Source organism: Pleurodeles waltl, chromosome 10, assembly GCF_031143425.1.
Source record: "Pleurodeles waltl isolate 20211129_DDA chromosome 10, aPleWal1.hap1.20221129, whole genome shotgun sequence".
Classification (NCBI taxonomy): Eukaryota; Metazoa; Chordata; class Amphibia; order Caudata; family Salamandridae; genus Pleurodeles; species Pleurodeles waltl.
The window spans coordinates 226,105,900-226,133,128 of record NC_090449.1 but is presented as its reverse complement, the minus strand read 5'-3'; the positions used below and the strand labels follow the sequence as shown (position 1 = coordinate 226,133,128).

The window sequence follows — 27,229 nt, the reverse complement described above, 5'->3', positions numbered from 1 at the left end:
TTTCAAAAAGCTTCATCCACTGATCAGACCCTTTCGGTTTCCAGGTTGCCTGCTACTCGTAGTGAGGTTAACCCAAGCTTGAAAATTTCTCTTTTGGTAGTGTATGCAGGTTGCACTCCCACAGTGTATTCCTGTTTCTGAATAACTGGCTTGGGGTACTCAAACTTGTAGTCTGAACAGTACCCCTTCTAGGGATTAGGACCCGTCCCTGCATCAACCTTCAATGTTTCTTCACAGTTATCAGGCTCTCCACTATTCATAGCTTCCCATATGTAGGGATGACAACTCATATTTCAGCCAGATCTTCTGTTCGGACAGTGTTCATGCGGTCAGATAAGTATTTTCACTTACAAGCTGCCCGTGTTGGAACATGACTTATAAAGCAGCTTCAGTGACTAGGAAATGCCTGCTTTCGTCCTCCACATCTGTTGGTTACCAGTGCAGATGGTCATGCTGGCTGTTAGACCTGGCATCCTTTGCATGGCTTGCCCTAATGTTTTTTGTCATCAGACTTTGTTTTGCTGCCCTCGTTTTTGCTTGCTTTAGCACTCTGGGCACTTTACCCCTGCTAACCGGTGCTAAAGTGCATGTACTTGCTGCTTGAAACATGGTAACATTGACTTGTGCCCAATGGGCATATTTAATTTAATTTGCTGCTTGCCTCTTCTTCTGAAGTCTCAGGGGCACAAAAGACTTCCAACATACCTGCTACAACTTCTGGACCCATCTTCAAGCAGCTCCTGATCCCCAAGAGGTGCCTCTCCAGTCCTGGGCCCCTGAAAGTGGTTCTTGGCTCATGAAATCAAGCTTTTGGGCCCTTTTTGACCACAAATGGGCCTGTTTGCATCAGAGCTGCTGCAAGTGCTTCTCTTCGTACAGCATGTATCACTTCTCGCAAGGCTCCAGTTCTCGATGCATGTCAGACTCTTCCGGCTGGTGGACCTCCACTAGCAATGCTCTCCTTGCTCCCGGTGAACTTCTTCCCCGCGAACGCAACTTTTGGCTCAACGTTTGAGAAGATAAAACTTCAAAAGGACTTGTCTGTGTCTGTATCCGACCCGCGCTCCATGGTGGTTGGCCTGAATGTTTGCATTTAACCCGTTCTAGTGTGACCCGATATCCCATATTGGCACTGTTGGAAATAGCCCTTTTTGCAGAGTTATCCCCAAACTTTATGCCTTCTTCCACCTAGTTTTTCTGATTTATTTTTGCTGGTTTATTGTCTCTTCACACTTTACCACTTCTAATCAGTGCTAAAGTGCAAGTGCTCCCAATATAAATTGTACTGTTGATTGGTTTATCCATGATTGACCTATTTGATTTACTAGTAAGTCCCTAGTAAAGTGCACTAGAGGTGCCCAGGGCCTGTAAATCATATGCTACTAGTGGGCCTGCAGCACTGATTGTGCCACCTGTAGCCCTGTAAACCTGTCTCACACCTGCCACTGCAGTGTCTGTGTATGCAATCTTGCGCTGCCAATTCAACCTGGCAAGTGTACCCACTTTCCAGGTCCCCACCTTCCCTTTTACTACATGTAAGGCACCTCTAAGGTAGGCCCTAGGTAGGCCCTAGTTAGCCCCAAGGGAACGGTGCAGTGTATGTAAAAGGTGGGACATGTACTAACAGTGGAATACTGTCAAATTCAGTTTTCACTGTTGCAAGGTTTAGCTGTCTCATAGGTAAACATGGGGGCTGCCGTTAATTATCCTTAAAGTGTAGTTTCCCTTTGAGAGCAGATGGAGGTGGGGAGTTTGGTGTCTCTTAACTCACATCTTTTGGTAAAGTTGTTTTTTAAATTGTATGTTTGAAAATGCCACTTTAAGAAAGTGGGTATTTTCTTGCTTAAACCATTTTGTGCATCTGCCTGCTTGAGTATTCCACATCTGGGTCAGACTGACAGTTGGGCTGTTATGAATTCCCTCCAGACAGTGGCACAAAGGTAGCTGGGGTGTAGCCTGCATTTCCTGATTGGCCATCTGGGCTAGAGTGTAGGGAGGTGTGGTCACTTATACCTGAAAGGGCTCTGCCTGCCCCCACACAATGCAGTCTCAAACCCCCTGGAGTGTGTCTGGGGCCAGGCCTGGACAAAGCAGGATCTTGTGACAACAGAGACTTTCCTTTAAGGTATGCCTACTTCAAAGGCAGAAAGGGGTATAAGTAGTGGACCCAAAACCCCAGACTTGTAGAATCTTTCTGGTTCAAGAGAAACCTCTGCCAAGGAGAAGAGCTGAAAAGCTGGAGGAGGAGTACTGCCCTTTTTCTGGGTTGGCATGCAGCTGCTACTTCTGTCTTAAAAGACAGCAAAGGATCAACTTTGCTATGTACCCTGCTTGAGAAAGTTCTTCATGGGCTTGGAGTAGGGCTTGCCTCCTGTTGGAAGTCTCCGAGACACCAAAGACTTCAGTTTCATCTGCCTACAGCACTAGGAACTGTGTGTTGTGTACTGTTCAAGAAGCAAACCCATTGCAGTGATGCTGCTAGCCTGCACTGTGACCTGCTGACTCCGCATGGTTTCTCACTGCCCTGCATCGCACCGCAACCCTAGCCTCACGAACAATGCCATCTGACACCGCCACCGAGCCGCTGCTTGCCCTGTGACTCGTGGGCCCGCACTCTGGCATCGCCTTGCTCACACCGCAGCCTGGGCATCCCAGATGCCGCCGCTCCTGACAACTGCGCCGCTGCCTGCACTATGGCCTGTGGACACCGATTTTGTAAACAAAGCACAGTCCTGTCCCACACTGCCGCCCGGGCCCACCAACGCAAACACCATCAACTACAGTGTCATCAACAGACGTCCCCGTGTGCACCGTGAGGCGTGGATGCCGAACAAAGCCCGTCTCGCTCCACTGACTTGGGCCTACCGACAACAGGACTTCAGCAATGACGCCACTGCCCGCACCGCCCTGCTTCACACCACAGCCCTGGTCTCACCAACGCCACTGGATGCAGTCACCGAGCTGCTGCCTGCACCATGACCTGTGGGGGCACAACACGTCGCATCGTCCCGCTTAGCACCACAGCCCGACTTCATCAGCCTGGACTTCAGTCTGCAACACACGTGACTTCAAGGGCCTTAGTGCCCCTGCACCGACCTCCAGAACTGACACTGCGATGCCAGCGACGCTGCTCTGCAGGCCTCACCAGGAGGATCTCGACACCCTGCATTTTCAAGGTACTGTTTGCAGGTCTTCCCTACACCGTAGCTGGCCCGCGTGCCGCATCCGGCCTGAACTGTTAGATTTGTTGGTCACGACGCCGTGATAGCTCCAGGTGGAGCTATTGACTTAAAGGAGCTGTTTTTTAAAGTAATTCTTATTGAAGGTTGGATTTTTCTCGTTTTGGTCTTGCTTTACACAGATAAATATTAGCTATTTTTCTACATCTGGTGTGGTGTCCTTTTGTAGTGTTCTCACTGTATTACTGTGTTATGTGCAAATGCTTTACACATTGCTTCTGAGATAAGCCTGACTACTTGTGGCAAGCTACCAAGGGGGTAATAAGGGGTTGTCTGAGCGAGTATCTCCCTTATCCTGACTAGAGTGAGGGTCCCTACTTGGACAGGGTGGAAACCGACTGCCAACTAGAGACCCCATTTCTAACGTTGGTTGAGGATAGGACTTACATTTGCACTCAGTCAGTGTCTCAACCATATTCAAACCACAATAGACTTGCTCGACTGGTTAGGGTTCACTATCAATTTTCAGAAATCACATTTCACCCTACTTCAGGTACAGCCCTTCCTTGAGGATATAATCAAAACACAGCTTGGCATAGCTTACGAAATTTACAAAGAATTCAGAACTGACAAGTAGAACTTCACTTGTGCCCCACTATACAGGTTCCAGTGAAGTTAGTAATGAAACTTCCAAGAATTATGATCTCTATCATTGCAATAGTGCCACACGCATGTCTTCACATGCACCTGTTGTAGGAATGTCTGTCACACCAATGGTCTCAAGCACAGGGTCACTTGGAGGATCTAGTGTTGGTAGACACCTGCACCTTTCTCTGCAAGGATGGAACAAAACCAACCTTTCAAAAAGGTGTCCATTCCTGGAACCTGTTCTACAAGCCATTTTCACAATGGTTGCTTCCCAAAATCTCACAATACAGGGTCTTTGGGATCAGACACACAAAATGATGCATATCAACTATCTGGAGTTGCTAGGTGTTCATCTACCACTCAAGGCTTTTGTAATGTATCTGGTCAACAAAGTAGTTCTTATTCTTACCGCCATTATGACAACCATGTTTTACCTACAAAAAAGTGGGGAGACACACGTTGCCGCTGTCGTTGGTGTTGGGCTTTTCATCAGAAGATATACCAGCAGAACACCTACCGGGTTCGCACAACAGCTTTGCCAAGCTCCTCAGCAGGATGTGGCAACAAGTCCATGAGTGGGAACTCCACCCCAGAGTTCTGAATCCTTGCTTTAAAAGATGGGGGTTTCCAGATGTAGACCTATTTGCAACAGAGGAAAACTCAAAATGCCAAAACTTCACCTCCAGGTGCCCACACTCTCAGATTCATGACAATGCTCTCTGGATGAACTAGTCAGGAACATTTGCCTAAATTTTTCCACCTTTCCCTCTCCTTCTATATTTGATTCGGAAACTCAGACAAACTTCTCTCACACTGGTTCTAGTGGCATCCAGTTGGTCAAGACAACCATGGTTCACCACTCTACTAGATCTATCAGTAGTACCTCAAGAGAAGCTTCCCCCGCAGTCCAGACCTCACTCATAACCAGGGACAAGTCTGGCACCCAAACTTCAAGGAGTTGAATCTTGCAATTTGGCTCCTTAGGTCATAGAATTCTGATATCTGAATCTACCTCAAGAATGTATGGACATCCTTAAAGAAGCACACAGACCAACCACAAGATTATGCTATGCGACAAAGTGGAAACTTTGTTTACTTTTGCATCTATAAAAAGTGGGACCCTTTGCAGGTGTCTGTACAAAATATTATGTTATATCTTCTACACTTGCAAACTGCAAACCTGGCTTAAACGTCTATAAGGTGCATCTAGCAGCTATTGCTGCGTACCTCCATAATAGACAAAGATCTTCCCTTTTCAGAATCCCTGCCATAAAAGCTTTTATGGGTACCACTAAGATCACCTCCAGTGCCTTCCTGGAATTTTAGAGTCGTACTCACTGGGCTTATGGGATCACCTTTGGAACCATTGTGTTCATGTTCAATACAATTTCTTTCATGGAAAGTGGCTTTTCTAGTTGCAAATGCTTCCTTAAGGTGTGTAAGTGAGCTCCAGGGATTTAATACATAAGGACAAAGTGGTTCTTCGTACTAATCCAAAAGTAATATCTAATTTTCATCTCAATCAGACTATTGAATTGCCAGTTTTCTTTTCACAACCTGAATCTGTTGCTCAAAGAGCCTTCCACACGCTAGACGTGAAGTGAGCGCTTGTGTTCTGTATTAACAGAATTAAACCATTTAGAAAGACAAAACAGCTCTTCCTTGCTTTCTCTCCACCTCATAAAGGCGACCCTGTTAGTAAAGAAAGTATAGCAGGATGGATTGTAAAATGTATACATACCACTACCTACTGCCCCTAGAGCACACTCAACATGCTAAAAAGGTGCATCTTTGTCTTTTCTAGGTAACATACCCATAGCTGACATCTGCAAAGCCACTACATGGTTAACACCTCACACATTCACCAAACACGACTGTGTGTGTGTGTTTTTTTCCTTTTCTTTTTTAAGCACATCAACAAGCTAATGTAGATCAGACAGTGCTACGTACTCTTTTTCAAAACACTCTAACATCCACAGGTTAGCCACCGCTACTGGGGAGGGACTGCTTTATCATGTATGCAGAGCATGTGTATCTAGAGCTACGCGGGCCATCAAATGGAAAATGTTACGTACTTATTAAGCATCTGTTTGTGGCATGTAGTGCTGTAGATTCACATGCGCCCACCTGCCCCCCCTGACATTTGTGGTCAGCGCAGTGCTGTAATACAGGCTTCACGCATGGTCAGCTTCTGTTGCACATAGTTAAATTACACTCAATTCACAACCGCCTGTGGGAAAACAACCTGAAGATGGAGTCCAGGACCACCATGCACATTATCAGCAAGAGGAGAAGTCGCTACACTTCATGACTCGAAAGACTTTTTCAAACAAAACAACTTGCAACCTTCCGGACCCAACACTAGATGGTGGAAGCATGCAGAGCATGTGAATCTACAGCACTACATGTCACAAACAGATGCATACTGGGTAAATAACATTTTCCTTTTCCCCATAGGGTAACAATGAGTGTATGAGAAAATTGGGGTGAAATAGCAGGGGATTGTTTGGCGCTCAGGATAATAATTGGCCAATTATATTGTTAGGGGTTGCCTACACAAGGGAAAACACCCATCCCTCAAAGGTTCACAAAAAACCCAACATTATACAACATAATGTGAGGCCCCCTACGCCCCCAAAAAAAGGGTTTAAGTAAGTCAAAATTCAAGTGAGCAAAGTTCACATCAAGTTAGTCAAGGCTCAAGTGAGTAAAATTTACAGAAATGAGACCCGTTGAATTCACGTAAAACAATATAGAGTCCAATCCAATCCAAAAGTTTAATTGGTCACATCTTCAAATTTACAGCATCATCCATGAAATTACACTCCGAGCCAACACGTGTTTCGTCAAGGGGGAATCTTCTGGTCCCCAACGACTTCTTCAGGGCTCTACATTATAAGTAAATAATTTGTATTAAAAACCAAAATGCTCAAACAGTATGGTGTAAAGTAAAGTTTTTGAAAGAATTCCCCTTAAATTTAGAACTAAAGAAAACAATTCCCAACAAGCGCGAGAGGAAAAGCGAAACTAATAGTGATACAATCTCATGATATGTGATTCAATAAAGCAAACCAACCTCATAGATCAACCAAAAACACCCTAACAATGTAGTACAAGTGCTACCAATCGCCCAATTTTTTTTATTGTGTTTACCTAAAGTTGCACTCACATAAGTTAGCCCATCACCAACAGACCTCTGTGCTAATAATAGAATACCCTATGAGTACCATCCAAGCAATCAATAAAGTGAGGATACTACGTCAAGTGTGACTAGCAACATATTCCTATCCCATTCCACATCATTTAAAATACTGAGAATATGGGTAGTGTCCTTAATGAAAGATGGGAGATTACACACTATCGGTTGTAAAAAACAGTCAACAATTTCAGAGAGTCTTTCAGTTGGACCTTGTAAACCTGAAACGATCGGTCTACCTGGTGGAAATGGCAAACCCTTGTGAATTTTGGGTAATGTGTATAGACATGGATACCTTGGATGAGTAACCTTTAAATATAAATATTCATCTCTGTTCAATAACCCCTCCTGTTGCCATATACACAGTTTTTTATTTATCAAATCAACCAAAATAGGGATGGGGTTACCAGTGACCTGAAAACTGAGCTGTTGATTTCTGAAACGGCAAAGTATTTATGCTTAAAAGTCTACTTACCCGATTACGAAGTTTTTGGGTTTGAAACATAAAAATAATTATTTTCCTAAATTAGTCTCCGATTTATTCATTGAGTGGGTCTCGTTTATTGCCTCTGTGAGTACAGCAAATGCTTGCTCTACCCTCTGATAAGCCAAACTGCTCGCCCACACTACCACAAATGGAGCATTATTCCTATCTAACTTTGCCTCTGCAATACCAATTTGGGATTCACTGGACACACTACACAGCATACCTCGTTTTAGTGCACCATATAGAGAGCCAGCTTCCTACAAAGACACAAACTCAAAAAACCTCATTAATCGGATATACTAGAAGATCACATAAGGGAAACAATGCCCGAGGTAGAGGATTTTATAACAAACCTTCAACACCAAACCCTGACTTATTCACCAACCCTGCCTCCCCACCCTGACACCCCCTCCCCCCCCCCCCCCCCCCCGAACACACGTGTCAGGGGAAGAATTCAGAGGTTCTTTCCGGCATGGCAAAATATCACATCCGACCAGTGGGTGTTGGATATTACCCAACATGGTTACTGCCTGCAGCTCACCTCCCAACATTTTACTTCACTTCCACAAACCATCAACTACTGCTGACAGAGGAAATTCAAACTTTGTTACAAAACAGAGCAGTGGAACCAGTGCCAGTACACCAACAGGGACAGGAGTCTATTCCCTTTACTTCCTTACCCCGAAAAAGGATAGATCACTAAGGACGATCCTAAACTGGTCACTTCCACATGGTCACACTTCATGATGTCATCCTGTTACTAAAAGAAGGCCATTTTATGGCCGCACTGGACCTAAGGGCGCTTATTTTTACATTCCAATTCACCCGGTATATCGTCAATACCCAAGATTTGTGCTAAAAGGACAGTAGGTTCAGTTCAAAGCGCTTCCATTCGGGGTCACCACAGCCCCCAAGGTGTCTAGCAGTAGTAGCAGCCCCTCTACGCAGACAGAACACACACGTTTTTCCTTACCTGGATGATTAGTTCATCAAGAGCAATACTCAGCGATACTGTTTTCAACACAGATTACTATAAACCTACTTCACCAGCTAGGTTTCACATTTAGTGCAGTCAAATCTCAGCCTTACCTAGGAGCCATCCGCAACTCACACATAATGATAGCTTATTCAAACGATGCAAGAATACGATAGTTCACAACACTTATTCTGCAATTTCAGCCGCAACGGCAGGTAAGTAAGAAAAACCATGCGTCTTCTTGGCATGATGTCATCGTGCATAGCAATAGTACCTCATGCCAGCCTCTGTATGCGCCTGTTGCAAGAATGCTTGACGAGTCAGTGGTCTCAAGCGTAGTGCCAGCTAGAGGATCTAGTGTTGATCAGCCGTCAAGCTTGCCACAAACTGCAGTGGTGGAATAACAACAATCTTTCAAAGGGACAGCCTTTTTTTTTAGACCCAGTTCCGCAGAGGACCATAACAATGGATGCATCCCTCGCTGGTTGGGGAGCAGTCACAGGATCTGACTGTACTGGGACAGTGAAACTCAAACTCATCTCCATATCAATCACCTAGAGCATCTAGCTGTTCATATAGCACTGAAAGCATTCCTTCCCCACCTCCGAGCCAGAGTGGTTCATATCAAAACAGACTGTATGACCACCATGTATTATCTGCAAAAGCAGACGGTGCCTAGTCACATCAGCTGTCTCCGCCGGGCACAGAACATATGGAGATGCGCTCTCAAACACAATTACTTCTAAGCAGAATACATCCTGGGGAAGGACAACAACTTTGCGGATCTCCTCAGCAGGGCATAGTCCAAGAGTGGGAATTCAACCCATGATCTTGCCAACCATTCTTCCAAAAATGGGGTCATCCAAACATAGACCTAGTCACCACAGCAGAAAACACCAAATGCCCAGACTTAGCCTCCAGGTTCCCAAACTCACAGTCCAAGGGCAATGCATTCTGGATGAGTTGGTCAGGGATATTTGCTTACTTTTTTCCACCTTTTCCATTTGTGATTCACAAACTAAGGCAGACTTCTCTGACACTCATTATAGTGGCTTCCACATGGGCCAGACAACCATGGTTCACTACACTACTAGAACTTTTAGCAGTCCCACACCAAGTGCTTCCCAACTGGCAGGACCTTCTGACCCCAAACCAGGAAACACTAAGGTATCCAAACCGCAGATCTCTCAGTCTTGCAATCTGGCTCCTGAGGTCTTGGAATTCAGATATTTAAATCTACCTCAACAGTGCATGGACATTCTTAGAGGAAAGAAGAGCCACTACTAGAACCTGCTAGGCTGCAAAGTGGGAACAATTTGTTCACTATTGTCATTCAAAGGTTACTAACCCTTTAACAGCAAAGCCTCAAGACATTGTTACCTTCTTCATTTACAAACCTCTGGGTCATCTTTCACTTTATTAAGACTACACCTAGCGGCAGCATGTCTCAAAACGGGAAACAGATGTTCAAGATTCCTATCATTAAAGCTTTTTTAGAGGGCCATAAAAGTTATTTCGCTTAGCTTGCCTCCAACACCAGATTAAAACCTGTGTTGTCCTAACAAGCTTAATGGATCCCCATTTGAACCACTACACTCGTGCCCTCTCCATTTTCTATCCTCGGAAGTTACTTTTTCCATTACAATCACTTTACTCAGATGTATCAGTGAAATTCAGGCATTAACTATAGAAGAACGATTCTTCCAGATTCATTGAGACAAAGTAGTCTTATGTACAAATCCTAAATTCCATCCAAAAGTGGTCTCACAGTTCTACTTTAGTCAGTCTATTTTGTTACCAGTATTTTTTCTGCATCTCGATTCCGTTGTGGAATGAGCTTTTCGGACACTAGATGTTATAAGAACTCATATATATTATATTGGCAGAACTCAGTCATTCAGAAAAACGCAACATCTTTGTTGCATTTTCAAGGCCACATAAGGGAAAGGCTATCTCTAAAGCATTCACTTCACAGATTGTGAAATGCATCCAGACTTGTTATAATAAGGCTAAACACAATTTACCTGTCCCTCCAAAGGCTTACTGTACAAGAATAAAGGGGCCCACCATGATCTTTTATAGGTAACATAACCATCGCTGACATATGTAAGGCAGCTACATGGAATGCACTACACACATTTATATAACGCTACTCTGTAGATGCCATGGCCCGACAACGAGCCAATGTAGGACAAGCGTTTTTTTTGTACATTATCTCAGACTAACACAACCCACACTGGTTAGCCATTGCTTTCAGGGGAGAAAACTGTTGTACAGTCTGTGGCTAAGCATGTGTATCTATAACCACACATGCCATCAAACTGAAAATATTACTTACCCAGTAAGCCTCAGTTGTGGCATGTAGTGCTTTGGATTCACATGTGCCCACCCTCCTCCTCAGACACTTGTGTTGGTTGTGATTAGATACATTATATATTATAAATTATACTAGTTTGCCTGCTCATCTCATTAGGATACATCATATTGTACACTCCATCCTCACATGCCAAGCTGAAAACAATCTAATAATGGAGATGAGGACCAAGTGCAGTAAAAGCAGGAGGATGAGTCACTATACCTTGTGAAAAGAAAAACATTTGCAAACTTCCGAGCCCAGCACTAGATGGTGGACTCATGCTAAACATGTGAATCTACAGCACTACATGCCACAAACAGATGGTCACTGGGAAGTAGGACCAGTCCTTGCCCAGGCTATACAGGATGATGGCGAAGCAGGCAAGTTCATGACTTGTCATAGTCTGGACAACACCAATGCCATTGGCACCAGTGTCACCAGTCGCTGACACGCTTTCCTCAAGTCCACCGTTTTTCAGGCAATGTCAATTGGTCCCTCATGGGCTTGCCTTTTGAGAAGACTTGCCTGTTTGGAGGCAAGGCAGACCTTGCTCTCGAGCGTTTCAAGGAAAGCTGCGCCACCGCGCATTTTCTGGCACAGATAAGCCCACCTTACCAGCTGCATCAACCCTACCGTTCATTGTACGGCATCGGCAGAGGTGCCCCATACCGCAACCAAAGCAACACCAGCACAGCATCCAGCTGTGTTGTGACTCTGGTGCCGACCGCCCGTGTGGGCAAGGTCAGTGGACTGCCCTTTTCAAAAGGCAAACTTTTTCACAGGGATTGTCTGTTACCCTAAAGAAATTAAAGACAGTTATTAGGGATCACACAACTAGTTACTGTTGTATAGAGATAAATATGCATGACATCCATGATGTATATAGGTATCATTTAATTTTGCGTACCACTGTACTTGGAGCACTGCACCATTTTAATTGTATGTAATGGACTATATGTTGACGTTTGATTGGAATGTGGTAAAAAAGTGCTGTATTATTGGAGGCAAAGGAGTCCCAAGGAACTTTTGGTTCTGTCTTTATCTCATTCATCTTCGGTCACCTTCTTGTTCTGTCCTTCCCTGGCATATTTTTTCCATTTTTTGTTGTTTTACGTTTTGCCTGCCAGATCACTTTTAACTACCTGTAGGCAAAGCCTCTTGTGAACCATACTTGCAGTGGGCTTAGAAACTGCCCATTGCTTGATATTGATCTACTTTGTTAGTCATTTGTTGGCTTCTTAATAGATGGTTTGCCTTCCCCTTCTTGTATTTGGCCCTCCCCTTCTTGCATTTGGCCCTCCCCTGGAGCATATATTCTCTACAGCCCTTTTTAAGGCAGACTGACTTGTATTCTTCCACTGCTCAAATTTAGGAAGTAAACTTTTCTTTTTCTATCGGCAAAACACTCCCCAAACATCCACCCCCTCCAACCCACCCCAATGTGCTGATTGTTTCTTCCTCATCCTTCCCACCAGGGTCACCTGTTACTTTCATAACTTCTCCTTGGCTTTTTCTTTTTTTGGCCTCCCCAGCACAGCTTCAAACTGTCCCTGCCCTAACAGCAGTGAGTCATGCGATAGTCTAATCTTCGGTGAGTGGCTGATGTGAAGGAATCTCCATAGCTCGCAGTCCAGTGAGAGCCCAACATACATCTGCAAAGAGGCAAATGCCAAAGAGACTTGCAGTCAGTTCGGGCACAACTCATGGAGACAAAAACAAACATGCCCACCTATAAATGCCAGGCTTCCCAGGTCCACGCATGATGTAATACTCCAGTCCAGGTTTTCCCCTTTGAATTCTGGGACTTGTAGTTCTTTTTCATAATAGAATAAAAAAGATTACAAATCCCAGAATTCAAAGAAAATGTTGGTCTGGAGCAGCACATCATGCATGGACCTGGGAAACATGGCAGGGCTGCCCACCCCATCGATAACGCACACATCTGAATTACATAAAAAGATCTTCCTGCAGTCACCTTGTACCCACTCAGTCCACTTGCCTTATATGTACCATTTGCCCAGAAACTGGCACTCCTGCACGCATGCAATAAGAAACACCCAAACACCTTCATAGGCACACCCTGCTCAGGATTTCAACAAGTACCTTCCATACCGGTAGTTGTTAAAATATTTTGTTGTTTTAGTTCAAGAACATTGAGTAGTTCGTGCTTTCAATATGGCCATAAATCAGTTTTACTGTATCTAAGGTGGATGCTAAGAGTCCAATGTCATGCATCATCAATGAGAGTCTTTTTTAACTTTTACTTATTGTCACACAGCAATCCTGTTGAAAAATATTGCGGACATCCCTGTGTGACTGGTCCAACTTATATTCATTTTCTCCCTGTTTGCAGTAGATAAATATTGATGGTCTTTGCAGTGACCGAGAATGAAATGAACTTTCCTTTTCAATGTAAATGTATTTGTCATAGGTGGTTACAATGGTAATGGAGGATCTGGTGAAAATGCCTTTGGTCGGAAGTCGTTGGGGCAAGAGCTGAGGGTTAACAATGTGACTCCTGATTTCACCAGTGTTCAGCATGGAAATCGTGCTTTAGCATCAAAAGACATGAGGAAATCGCAGGGTAAGATAAAATTACATTTAAAAGTTTGATTTCAAACACAATTATTTCAATGTCCTTTTTCAAACTCCAAATTCATTGTTCTTTTTATGAAATGTTAGTTTTCAAACACTAAAATATGCTTTTAAAATGCTTTATATGTGGATGTATTATGGAAGACAAAAAACATATGGCTGATTCATAAGGGAATAACTAAACTTAATTTGTTAAAAATGTCCTAAATTGGTGTTTCATTAAACCACAAATTCATATATGATCCTGATCTTTAGAATGGCCTTTTGATAATGTCAACATTCATGCATTTCAAAATGAAAATAATCATTATTTTTAGGTTTTTAGCTTTTCTGATGACTTGGGTCAGAATTTTCAGAGATGTTGCTGATAAGCCTTATTACACGTCTGAGCGAATGCCTTTCTAAAATGCATTTTCATAGTGTTAAAATCAAGCTGAACAGCCTTTAACTCATACTTGGTTGTCAAACTAAGAGCCCATTCTGAGGAAGAGTTGAGGATTGGGAACTAGTGGGTTTTAATAGGCTCTTTTCTTGATCTGTTGCTCTTAAGTTATCAGTAAGTAGGTAGGTGTGGTCAACAAGATGGCTGACCGGTAGCACTGAGTTAGTGCTCCTGACCCCAAACAAAGAATCTTCCACTATCCTGCTTCCTCCGGTCCCCGTGGACTCGGGAGGACGTGTGTGGAGGTTAGGGTGGGGGAGGGGGGTAAGGGGGCGGAGGTGAGGCGCTGTGGAGGGGAGCAGTGACTGGTGCTGGCGCTAATACTAAAGAGGGCCGCGGGCCTCTCTCCCAAGATGGCCGGCGCAACGGAAGGAGACTCTGGGCCTGGAGCGTGAGCGGGGCAGATACAGAGCTGCAGCATTGGGGCAGGCAGCTCTTGGGGTCTTGTACTACTGGGGACCCCAGTGCTGGTGACTTGCAACCACCTGCTGTCTGCCCGCTTGTTTGGGGTGGGGAGGAGGAGGGGGCGAGGGGGTTGGGTGTAAATCGCTACAAAAGGAGGCCTAACGCAGCACCGGAGAGAATTGGACAACGAATCCTGTCCTGGAGGACCGAGATGGGGGGGGTGGGGCAAAGTGGTGACCCTCCCCCCTCTTTTTTCCCCCCTTCTCGTCCTCTTCCCCCCCTCTCCCCCCCTCTACTATGGAGCAGAGGAGACGGTGTGAGCAAGCTGCACACGGAACATGGAGGCACTATGACTTTATGGCTGTACAGTGTGAGACACAGCCTGAGGCATGGCGGCCTAGGCCCGACTACGGGGAAAAATGCCAGAGACTGTCACACCGGCCACATTGGAGAACACCTGAGGATGACTCGCGGCAGCAGGGCTGCCTGCTGCTAGGAGGTCTGCGCCACTTGACGGGGGCAACACCGTTCAGCGCCAAGCAGTGAGTACAGAGGCAAACGTGATAGCTGCCAGATAGCTGCTTCAGACTGTGCCCATTTGAGCTCCCTTCTGCACCTTTAGTGCACATAGTGGACAACTGTGACTGGGGGCAGACTAGGCTGGGACTGCGTCGGTGGCGCTGGCCCGGTGAGTGCATTGAAGTGCGGCCAGCTTTGCATGACAGCGTATGATATGCATGCGGAGTGAGGTACTCACTTTCTAACTACTCCCCTCCATAGCGCAGTTCCATGAAGTGCCAAGCCACTGCGGTTAGCTGTGCCTTAAGCAACATGGGCAGTGATATAGTGGCTAAAGGTGCACAGCAAACTAAGATGGACCAATTTACAGCTCAGCACTCAGCATCCTGGAGGAGGGTCGCAGCGCGAAGCTGGGGGGCTGCCGGGGGAAGTGTGTGAGGCTTCTGGGCCCAGATCCTGGCGGCCATTGAGGATTCTGGGCAAGCTGTGCATACATAGATTATAGCTATAGCTGTAGATGATAATCTGTTGAGAACGGATCTGCGAGCCGTGGCAGAGAGGTCAGTGGCCGCTGAAAAAATAGGTGAGCACCATCCAGACAGATCTAGATGCCTTGAAGGATACTGTGGCTACCCTAGAGGCCAAGACGCGTAAGCTGGGGATGAGTGGAGGATGCAGAAGGACAGTCACGAAGGTGCAATCAGAGTAGTGGGCTACCCGGAAGGGGTGGAGGCCCCCCCCCCCCCAAGAAGTGTTTTGGAGAATTAGATTAAGATGGCGCTGCCCTCTGCCCCCCTGTCATCTGTGTTTGTGGTTGAGTGCAGAGTGGTGAGGATTCGCGGATCCCGGGAGGTCCTGGAGTCCTTTAATGTAGTTTGTTTTTGGACAGGGCAGCTGTCTTCGGGAGTTCTTGGTCCTTTGGGGTGCAGAGCAGTCCTCTGGAGCTTGGCAGAGGTCACTGGTTCCACAGGATGTGTTGCTTCCTTCTTGCAGGTTCTTTGAAGTAGGAGACAGGCTGTTGGGGCTGGGGTCAAGTCAGTTTGCGTCTTCCTTCTCAGCTGGGGGTTCAGGTTAGCAGACCTTCTTTCTTGTCATGTCGCCAGGAATTTGACGACTTAGGTTCAGTGGAGCCCTTAAATCCTGGATTTAGGGGCATTACAGGGGTCAGAGGGCAGTAGCAAATGGCTGCTGTCCCTGAGGGTGGCTACACCCTTTTTGTGACCACTCCCTTTGGGGAGGGGGGACACAAACAAAACCCTATTGGTCCCTGTCCTCCAAACCTAGATAGTGGATTCTATGGGGGGGGGGGGCAGGGTCATCTCAGCTTGGGATACCTTAGGGGTGGTCCTAGCTAGGGTGGTCACTCCTCCTTGTTTTCCTTAATTTTCCTTCTGGACATGCTGCCAAAAGTGGGGCTTTGTCTGTGAGGCTAACCCCCAGGTGTTACAGTTCCTGCAGGGGGCTTTGTTTCTGGGCACAAAGGCTCTCACCCCATTTGGTCAGAAACTTGTCTGAAAGTGGCAGGCTGCCACAGACTGGCGAGTCCTGCACTATCTGTTTGGCTGGCATACAGATGGCATCTCTGGGTGCATTTTTCAATAAATCCCACACTGGCATCAGAGTGGGTTTATTGTGCTGAGAAGTTTGATACCAAACTTCCCAGTATTCAGTGAAGCCGTTATTGAGCTGTGGAGTTCGTAATGACAAACTCCCAGACCATATACTCAATATGGCTACACCGCACTTAAAATATATAAGAATGGACTTGGACAATGTAGGGGCATATTGCAGTGTGGATGTGCTTAGTGAGGGGTCCCACAGGGTGGCATAGCACATGCTGCAGCCCTTGGGGACCGTCACAGGGCCCCTTGGTACCATGGGTACCTTTTACAAGGGACTTAACTGTATACTGATTTTTGGCAAGAACACTGGTGCTGGGGCCTGTTTAGCAGTATCCCAGCACACTTGTATGCAGGAAGTGAGCACTGGAAAAGTGTATGGTATTTTGAGGAAATTGGAACAGGAACTCGAGCAGTAGGAGGGGTCCTTGCTCTGTTGCAGAGTCGGGAGGGAGACAGTGCTGTGCATGAAGCAGGCCTCCTAGAGGTGCGCAGGTGGATAGAGGTCACGTGGAATAGATTAGATTAGCTGGTAAGCAAGGATTATAGACCACGGCTATATCGGTAGGGCAACCGCTTGCGGCTCATGTTAGCATGGCTGCTCAAATGTGAGAGACCCCGCCATTGATTCTGTCGCTTTGAGGGCTGGCTGGAGATATGATACTGAGGCAGGCACAGGGCAATTCACTGTTACAAGACCACTTAAGGGGCGTATATGCCTCACCAATGCACGCAGATGGTTCCCTGGTGGATGAGTACTTGGCTAGCCTCCAGCTGCCAAGGTTGACGGAGATGCAGGCTGGTGACCTGGAAGGAGACATATGATTGGAAGAGCTGCAGGAGGTGCTGCAGGCAATGCCTCGGGGAAAGTCATTGGGACCAGGACCGGACGATCTCCCGGCTGAGGTTTTCCAGGGGTACTCGGCCTCTCTTCTCTCTAGCCTACTGGAGACGCTTAGTGAGATTATTGGTGAAGGTGCATTGCCAGTGCACAGGAGAGAGGAATCCATAATCATGATACCAAAGCAAGGGGGAAGGATCCGACTGACCCAGTTACCCACCGACCGGTGTCTGTTAAATGTTGATGTAAAATTACTTGCTAAAGTACTGACAGTGTGATTGCTCCAAATGATCACGCACCTGGTGCATAAAGACCAGTGTGGATTTGGACCTGGGAGAGGTACGCATATGAATCAGCGGAGACTCTTGTGCTGCAGGAAACTCGAGGTTCATCCATGCGGGCTTCTCTTGTAGCCTTGGACATTGAAAAGGTGTTTAACACCCTATCGTGGGATTATTTATGGGAAGTAATGCGGCGAATGGGGATTGGGCCGAGCTTCCTATCATGGGTACGCCTGCTGTATGTGGCACCACAAGTGAGGGTGCGCACCGTCATGACGGTGTCTGACCCCCCTATATATAGAGCGGGATACGAGACAGGGTTGCCCGCTAGTATTTGCGTTAGCCATGGAGCCAATGACGGTGCAGCTTAAGGCGAGACTCTAAGTGTAGGGTATGAAGGTGGGGGGATGGAGTGCATACTATATCGTTATATGTAGACAATACCTAGAAGTAACTGATCCGGAGTGCTCGGTCCCTCTCCTGTTGAGCTTTATGGACGACTTTGGAGCAGTTTCTGGCCCTTTTGGATGCACTGGACTTCACGAGATGGCGAACAGGTGGCTGTAACAGTGCAAGGGATTTAAAACAGAATGGCTCCTTTGTCACCTTGGAGGAAGCAGGGACCGTATTCGGAGTTGGACAGGGACAGTTGTTACACTATGCCACTATATCGAGTACAGCTCGGGAGATTTGGACCTCCTTCCTGGAGGACAAGTCCCATCTGATGAGGATGTTGCTGAATCCGGGCTCTGCTCGAGATCTCCTTTCCCGAGTGTAGGCAGCCCTAAAAAGAGATTGCCGAATAGACGTGTCAGCGGTGCGTGCGATGTGTGATGCAGACCTGGAGCTGCCACTGGCGGATGGGGAATGGAACAGGGCATGTACGGTGGTGCAGGAAGGGTTCAGTAATGCCAGATTTAAACTGGCGCAATTCTATTATTTACATAGGGTGTATCGGACACTGCAGTACCTACATAGCATATTTCTGGGGCGTTCTGACAACTGTGTGCACTGCGATGGCTCACCAGCTATGTTTGGACATGTCACATGGATGTGCAAGTCCTTGCAGCCGTTTTGATGTGAGATAGTGTGAGTGCTAAAAGTTATCACAGCAGTTAAAGTGGAGATTTGGATGCTGCACTGTTTGCAGGGATTGTTGTCTCTACCCCTAATAAAGTTGAAAATTGGCATGCCGGTTTGCCCAGCTGGGGTTGTTACTGGCGAAGCAGCGTATTGCTATTCATTGGATTGCCCATCCCCCGACCTGTGATAAATGGATAGCAGATCTAGTGGAATGGGCAATAGCTGAGGAGTATAGACTCCGCAGGGTCCAGATAGATGAGCATGCTGAGCTGGATTTGGAGGCTTGTAACAGTATGATTGAGCATCTGGGAGGTGAGGCCACGAAGGGAGACACTGATGACCTGGCTACTGGGTGCTCGTGTGACTCTGATGATGATGAATGCCCGCCAGGTGCTACAGCTCATAGGTCTGCATGAGTGGAATGCATCGGGAGGATTGGAAAAAGCTGCACGAATAACGATGAAACATGGGTGCGGGTGTGACGGCGGTCATGGAGGTTTGAACGCCCTGCTTCTGTGGCTACTCCGGCGATATCTTGTGGCTTAGATGGGCATGGACTAGAGACATATAGGAGTGAGGTGTGTGCTGCGGCTGGTGTTTACGGACCGGTTGGTCTGTCCCCCAGCCTACATGGACTGATGTACTAGCTGTGAGGGACTTCTGGGGTTTCCCCTCTAGATGCCCTGCTGCCACAACATCCCCCCCACCCCCCCAATTTGTCTATCTGCCGCTTTGGTCATCAGGAATTCTGGATTTCCCTCTGCAAATGTGGCTATGTGATTATGCTCTTCTAATCTGCCATGATGTTGGCATTGTTTACTGTCTTACGCAACGCTGTGGCACTGCTCTGCTTGAAAGGTGAATAAATACATTTCCTCTCCCCAAAAAAGTTATCAGTAAGGAGAATTGTAGAGGTACTAGTTGGCAAGGTATGGATCTATGTAGGTGAACACATGATGAACCAAAAATTAGGCACAGGTGTGAAATTCTGAAGTTTGAGATGTCACTTTTTGGTTAAATGTGAGTAGATGCAAAGGCGTACCTTTAGATCATAGACATTATGGGGTTGGCTGTTTGGGATGGAACAGGAGGTGAAGCCAAGCTTTGAGGTGAAAGGGAGAGGAAAGGGGAAGAAGAGACATATTTAAAATGTCAGTAGGTCCATTTTGACTCAGGAATGTGACCGGCAGAGGGAGCAAGAGATTGGAGAAAGAGGAGAGATAAAATTGGCATAAAGATAGAGGTAAAATATCGCCCAACAAGGAAAGTCGGAAGTTCGATGCTGCGGGCAAACGAGTGGCAGCACAGGCATCCAATCAATGGCGGATTGCCAATTCACAGGCTCTACTGGCTCGCTACGACAGGGCACACTGGGACGAGATGCAACATATAATTCAGCACTTGCCCAAGGAACACCAAAAATGTGCCCAACAGGTTGTTGAGGAAGGACAAGCGATTTCCAACAACCAGATAAGGTCTGCTCTGGACTCTGCATGCACAGCAGCACGGACAGTGAACACTGCTGTAACCATTCGCAGGCATGCATGGTTACGGAGCTCTGGTTTTAAACCGGAAATACAGCAGGCTGTGCTAAATATGCAGTTTAACCAAGAACAATTGTTTGGGCTGGAGGTGGACACGGCAATCGAAAAGCTAAAAAAGGACACAGACACGGCTAAAGCCATGGGCGCGCTCTACTCCCCACAAAGCAGGGCCACTTTTAGAAGACCACAGTTTAAAGGGGAGCCTTCCACCTCACAAGCCAGACCCACCTATCAGGGGCAGTACCAGAGATGAGGGTTTTGAGGGTCATAAAGGGGAGGACAATTCCCAAAAGCAAGGGGGAAATTCCAAAGCCCTAAAACACCCCAAGCTAAACAGTGACTTAAATGTCACAAACCCCCAACACTCAACACCAGTGGGGTGGAGACTTACTGCATACTACAAAAACTGGACAAACATAACTACGGACGCATGGGTCCTAGCCATTATCCAACATGGTTATTGCATAGAATTAATACATTTCCCACCAGATGTGCCCCCAAGAGCACACAATATGTCCAAACAACACTTAGACCTGTTACAACTAGAAGTCCAAGCATTGTTACAAAAACAAGCAATAGAATTAGTACCCAACCATCAAAAAGGAACAGGTGTCTACTCCCTGTACTTCCTAATTCCAAAGAAAGACAAAACGTTGAGACCCATATTAGACCTCAGAACACTGAATCTCTACATCAAATCAGATCACTTCCACATGGTAACACTTCAAGACGTGATTCCCTTGCTCAAAAAACAAGACTACATGTCAACGTTAGATCTCAAGGATGCATATTTCCACATACCCATACATCCTTCTCACAGGAAATACTTAAGGTTTGTAATACATGCCGTGCATTACCAATTCAAGGTGTTACCATTCGGGATAACAGCCCCAAGGGTATTCACAAAAGGCCTTGCAGTAGTAGCCGCTCATATAAGGAGACCGCACATGCACGTATTCCCATACTTAGACGATTGGTTAATAAAAACCAGCACTCAACAACAGTGTCTGCTTCACACACAATACGTTATTGAAACTCTACACAAACTAGGGTTCTCTATAAATTACCAAAAATCACATCTACAACCATCCCAAATACAACAATACTTGGGAGCAACACTCGACACACAAAAGGCGATTGCCACTCCAAGTCCACAAAGAGTACAAGCCTTCCAGAATATAATATTAAACATGCAACCAAACCAAGACTACCAAGTGAGGTTTGTAATGAAACTTCTAGGCATGATGTCTTCATGCATAGCCATTGTCCCAAACGCAAGACTACACATGCGGCCCTTACAACAGTGCCTAGCAACACTATGGACACAAGCACAGGGTCAACTCCAAGATCTAGTGTTGATAGACTGCCAGACACACTTCTCGCTTCAATGGTGGAACCCTATAAATTTAAACCAAGGGCGGCCATTCCAAGACCCAGTGCCTCAATACGTGATCACAACAGATGCTTTCATGATGGAGTGGGGAGCACACCTCAACCAGCACAGTATACAGGGACAATGGGACGTTCAACAAAAACAACTGCACATAAATCATTTAGAACTGTTGGCAGTGTTTCTAGCATTGAAAGCATTTCAACCACTGATAGCCCACATACACATTCTTGTCAAAACAGACAACATGACGACAATGTATTACCTCAACAAGCAAGGAGGGACACACTCGTCACAACTGTGTCTCTTAGCACAAAGGATTTGGCATTAGGCAATTCACAATCACATTCGCCTAATAGCACAATACATCCCAGGGATTCAAAACCAGTTAGCCGACAATCTCAGTCGAGATCATCAACAGACACACGAATGGGAGATTCATCCCCAGATCCTACAAGATTACTTTCTACGCTGGGGGACACCAAAAATCGACCTATTCGCAACAAAAGAAAATGCAAAATGCCAAAACTTTGCGTCCAGGTACCCACACCCTCAGTCCAAGGGCAATGCGTTATGGATGAGTTGATCAGGGATATTAGCTTATGCTTTTCCCCCTCTCCCACTCATTCCTTATCTGGTAAACAAACTGAGTCAAAACAGACTCAAACTAATACTCATAGCACCAACCTGGGCTCGCCAACCGTGGTATACAACACTGCTGGACCTATCAGTGGTACCTCATGTCAAATTACCAAACAGACCAGATCTGTTAACCCAACACAAACAAAAGATCAGACACCCGAATCCAGCATCGCTCAATCTAGAAAACTGGCTCCTGAAGTCTTAGAATTTGGACACTTGGACCTTACACAAGAATGTATGGAGGTCATTAAACAAGCTAGGAAACCTACTACAAGACATTGTTATGCAAACAAATGGAAAAGGTTTGTTTATTACTGCCACAGTAATAAAATTCAACCACTACATGCTTCCGCAAAAAACATTGTAAGTTACTTATTACACTTACAAAAATCTAACCTAGCATTCTCTTCTATTAAAATACATCTCACAGCAATATCTGCCTATCTGCAGATTAAACATTCAACATCGCTCTTTCGAATCCCAGTCATCAAAGCATTTATGGAAGGATTAAAAAGAATCATACCCCCGAGAACACCACCAGTCCCTTTGTGGAACCTCAATATTGTATTAACACGACTCATGGGACCACCATTTGAACCCATGCACTCTTGTGAAATACAATACTTAACTTGAAAGGTAGCCTTCCTACTGGCTATCACATCTCTCAGAAGAGTAAGCGAAATACGAGCATTTACTATACAAGAACCCTTTATACAAATACATAAACATAAAGTGGTTCTCCATACAAATCCAAAATTTTTACCAAAAGTTATATCACCATTCAACCTAAACCAAACAGTGGAACTCCCAGTCTTTTTTCCACAACCAGACTCGGTAGCAGAAAGAGCCTTGCATACATTAGACATCAAAAGAGCACTAATGTATTACACTGACAGAACAAAACAGTTTCGCAAAACAAAACCATTATTTGTAGCCTTCCAAAAACCTCATGCAGGGAATCCTACATCCAAGCAAGGCATTGCCAGATGGATAGTGAAATGTATTCAAACCTGCTTTATTAAAGCAAAAATGGAGCTACCTATTACACCAAAGGCGCATTCCACTAGGAAAAAAGGCGCCACAATGGCTTTTTTAGGGAATATACCTATGACAGAAATTTGAAAGGCAGCCACATGGTCTACGCCTCATACATTCACAAAACATTACTGTGTAGATGTGTTAACAGCACAACAAACCACAGTAGGACAGGCTGTATTACGAACATTATTTCAAACAACTTCAACTCCTACAGGCTAAGCCACCGCTTTTGGGGAGATTACTGCTTACTAGTCTATGCACAGCATGTGTATCTGCAGCTACACATGCCATCAAACGGAAAATGTCACTTACCCAGTGTACATCTGTTCGTGGCCTGAGACGCTGCAGATTCACATGCGCCCTCCCACCTCCCCGGGAGCCTGTAGCCGTTATAAGTTGAATGGAACTTGTAAATTTGTAAATATATATTATTCTTATACACATTATGTACATACATACTTACTCCATTGCATGGGCACATTTACTATATACACAACTCCTACCTCACCCTCTGCAGGGAAAACAATCTAAGATGGAGTCGACGCCCATGCGCAATGGAGCGGAAAGGGAGGAGTCCCTCGGTCTCGTGACTCGAAAAGACTTCTTCGAAGAAAAACAACTTGTAACACTCCGAGCCCAACACTAGATGGCAGGATAATGCACAGCATGTGAATCTGCAGCGTCTCATGCCACCAACAGATTATATATATATACTAAGATGTTGTATTTTTGAGGGGGCACTTATATGGTGCTGTACAAGACTGATTCTTTGTGTGTTTATTCCTTTTGAATTTGAGTATGATATTCCAGGTATGAGTGGTATATAAGTAGTCTGTGAGTGTGAAATTATTTTTTCGTGGGGTGGCAGTTTGCCACTCAATGTTTTAATTCTGTGGTAGAAATTTATTCATGCTTTAAATAACTAAAATAAATAAGAAATGGTTCCATTATTTAAAGGTATTTTGATCTTCCTTTTAATTTATGACTCCATCAAGAGAGCATAGTGTTGAAGGTGGGTTGTTCCTTCTCATGTTCTACTTAGTTTTCCCTATCCCGCTCCAATATCAGTTGTTCTTCTTTAGAACCCATTATTTGTTAAATTGTTCGGTCTTCCCCTATCTCGACGATTGGGTGTTGGAGGTGGGCTCACCCCAGGTAGTCATCTCCCATCTTCAGACTAGGGCGAGCCTCCTGCATTTGTTGATATTTACTGTCAACATGCTGAAGTCACACCTGTCTTTATTTCAGTCGGAGCGATTATGGACAAGGTGCAGTTTTGGTCCTATCTTCCTCAGCGGTGAGTCAAGGATATTTGGGCCCTGATGCTGGTGTTTCAGCCTCTATCCTGGATTTCTGTGAGACTGACTCTGAAGCTGTTGGGCCTCCTGGCCTCCTGCTGGTCACACATGCCCGTTGGCATATGTGGGCTCTGCAGTGGGACCTGAAGGCGCAGTGGGCGCAGCACCCGGGGAATCTCTTGTACATGGTCCAGATCTCTGAGGGAACTGCAAAAGACCTGCAGTGGTGGTTAACGAATGGCAATTGGGTCAGCGGCAGACCCCTCTCCTGTCACCAGCCAGAGTTGACTGCAATGACAGGTGTGTCACTCCTGGGATAGGGCAGACATCTGGGAGTGAAGGCGATCAAAGGAATCCGGACTCCACATCAATCTGATGGACCTCTGAGCAATGTGGCTCTCATGGAACGCCTTTCCACCATCCATCAACGGAAGGGCTGGTGTGAGTGTTCATGGACAACACCACCATGTGGTACTGCCACAAACAGGGCAGATGGAGTCATGCACCCATTGTCAAGAGGCCCTACGTCTCTGGACATGGCTGGAAAGTCAGGGCGTTTCCTTGGTGGTTCAACACTCGTCAGGTTCCCTAAACCCCAGAGAGGACAAACTCAGTACAAGATGCCTAGCAGATAATGAATGGTGTCTCCATCTGAAGGTGGTGCAAAATCTCTCTTACCAGATGGCAGAATCTTGGGTAGATCTGTTCACCTCTGCTAACAGAGTGCAATTTCAGCAGTTCTGCATGCTGGAGTTTCCAAGGCGGCTCTCGTTCAGAGTCGCTTTGTGTCTCCTATGGAGCTCCAGCCTCCTTGTACGCATTTTTGTCAATACCACTTCTGTTCAGAGTTCTCATGAAGATCCAGAGCAACCTTGTGGCTCTGGACTGAGCTTGGAGAGTTTGGTATCCCAAGCTGTTGAGCTTCAGTGTTGGTCCTTTGGTCAGGCTGCCCCTTAGGCAAGATCCTCTGTTGCATCAGCAGGGAGAGTTCTTGACCTGAACCTTTCAGCGCTCTGCCTTCATGTGTGGAGATTGAGTGGCAACAGTTGACAGTTTAGCCCTTCAGCAGGAAGTCTGTAGTGTCATATTGGCAGCCAGAAGTCCCTCTACCAAGAGGGTATCTGCCTGCAGTTGGGGCAAGTTTGTGACATGGTGTGCCGGAAAGACAGGTTGATCCCCTTTCAGCTCCTCTTTCTCTGGTCCTTCTGTTTATTCTGTCTCTTGCATAGCAGGGTTCTGCTTTGGGCACCTTGAAGATATCTTTCTGCCATCTTGACATATCTGAGGTTGCTAGATCAGCTATGAAACATTTTCCCTTCATCATGCCTCAGTAGGCCATTAATGTAGAATTGACTTTTCTGATGGATGCTCCCTTCGAGCCGCTCCATCACTGTCCTGTCAGGCTCCTTACTACCTAGTCAGCCTTCCTGTTGGCAATTAGCATCTGCCCTGGGTGGTCTGTGAGGTTCTAGGCTTTGTCATCTAAGCTTAACTTCTTCCCAGACAAGCTGGTCCTTCACACTGGAGCTTCCTTTTTTACAGAAGATGGTCACTCCTTTTCACGTAGGCTAGCCATCGCCTAGCCTACCTTTTAATGCTTCTCCTCATCCCTAAAAGGAAGAGAAACTACTCCACCTGGTGGACTCAGAGTGTTGTCGTTCTGCCTTGGCCACACAAGTTTTGAGTGGATGACCAACTCTTCTTGGGGTATGTCGGAGCCCAGGAAGGGAAGGGTGTACAGAAACCGACCATCTCTAAATGGATTGTACTCTGTATCAAAATCTGCCGCACATTAGCGAAGAAGCAACCCCTTGAATGCTTGCGTGTTTATTCCACCTGAGCCAAAGCTGCAACCACTGCATTAGCATGTAGAGTTCTGGTCCTGAATACCTGCCAAGCAGCAATGAGGGTGTGTCTGTACACTTTTACAAAAGACTGTTGCCTGAACAGTCAGCTCCGTAGGGATGGGCACTTTGCCTGTTTTGTTCCTGCAGGATTTTCTAGTGTCAATTCGTTCTTCAAGCCCACCTTCGTTCTTTGTGGCTCCGGTCTTCTGTCATGGGATGTTGCAAAAAGGAACTGATGTCAGAGCACTGGGGTGCTGCCTATATGGGCACCAGACTATGCCTGCGATTCCACGCAATGTCAGACAACGCCACCTACCAGTGCACAGTGGTACTGCTGACGAAAACATTTCCAGATCCAGTCTGATGTCTGGGGATAATTGTGAGGTAAGAAATTTGTGACTCAATAGCTTCTCTACCAGATCAGGTGTTACCGAAGGTAAGTAACCTGTTCTTTTTTTCCTATGACAACGTTTCCTTGCATTCACTAAATGCTGTTTGAGTCTTGGCTCGTTTATGCTCTTGCACATGCACTGTTGGCAACATGGCAAACAAGCTCTTGTCCCCTCTGTCTGATAACTTCACAGCTTCATTGGTGTAAACCTAAATGACAGCCATGATGTGGCCAAATTATTCTTTAAGGCCAAACTGGACGCCCCAACCTTGGTATGATGTTCAGTGGGAACAGTGATGTTGATAGACCACTTAGTTTGATGTGGGATACTGGGTTTTTAGGAGACATCCAGGCTTCAATGATGAATATACCTTTTGATGGAGGCAGGCTCTTGGGAACAAAGATGGATGCACTGAAGTGCTCTTAGGATAGCCAGGCCACTCATTGCTCCT

At 45.9% G+C, this 27,229-nt stretch overlaps 1 protein-coding gene across 2 annotated transcripts in view; it reads left to right on the top strand.

The window, feature by feature from the left end:
• SMG1 (SMG1 nonsense mediated mRNA decay associated PI3K related kinase) overlaps positions 1-27,229 on the top strand; it is a 1,401,298-nt gene that overhangs the window by 74,463 nt on the left and 1,299,606 nt on the right. For both annotated transcript variants that reach the window (XM_069210224.1, XM_069210223.1), the window contains one exon: positions 13,274-13,426. In XM_069210224.1, coding sequence (XP_069066325.1) covers positions 13,274-13,426 — 153 coding nt within the window. The remainder of the gene's footprint in view (positions 1-13,273; positions 13,427-27,229) is intronic.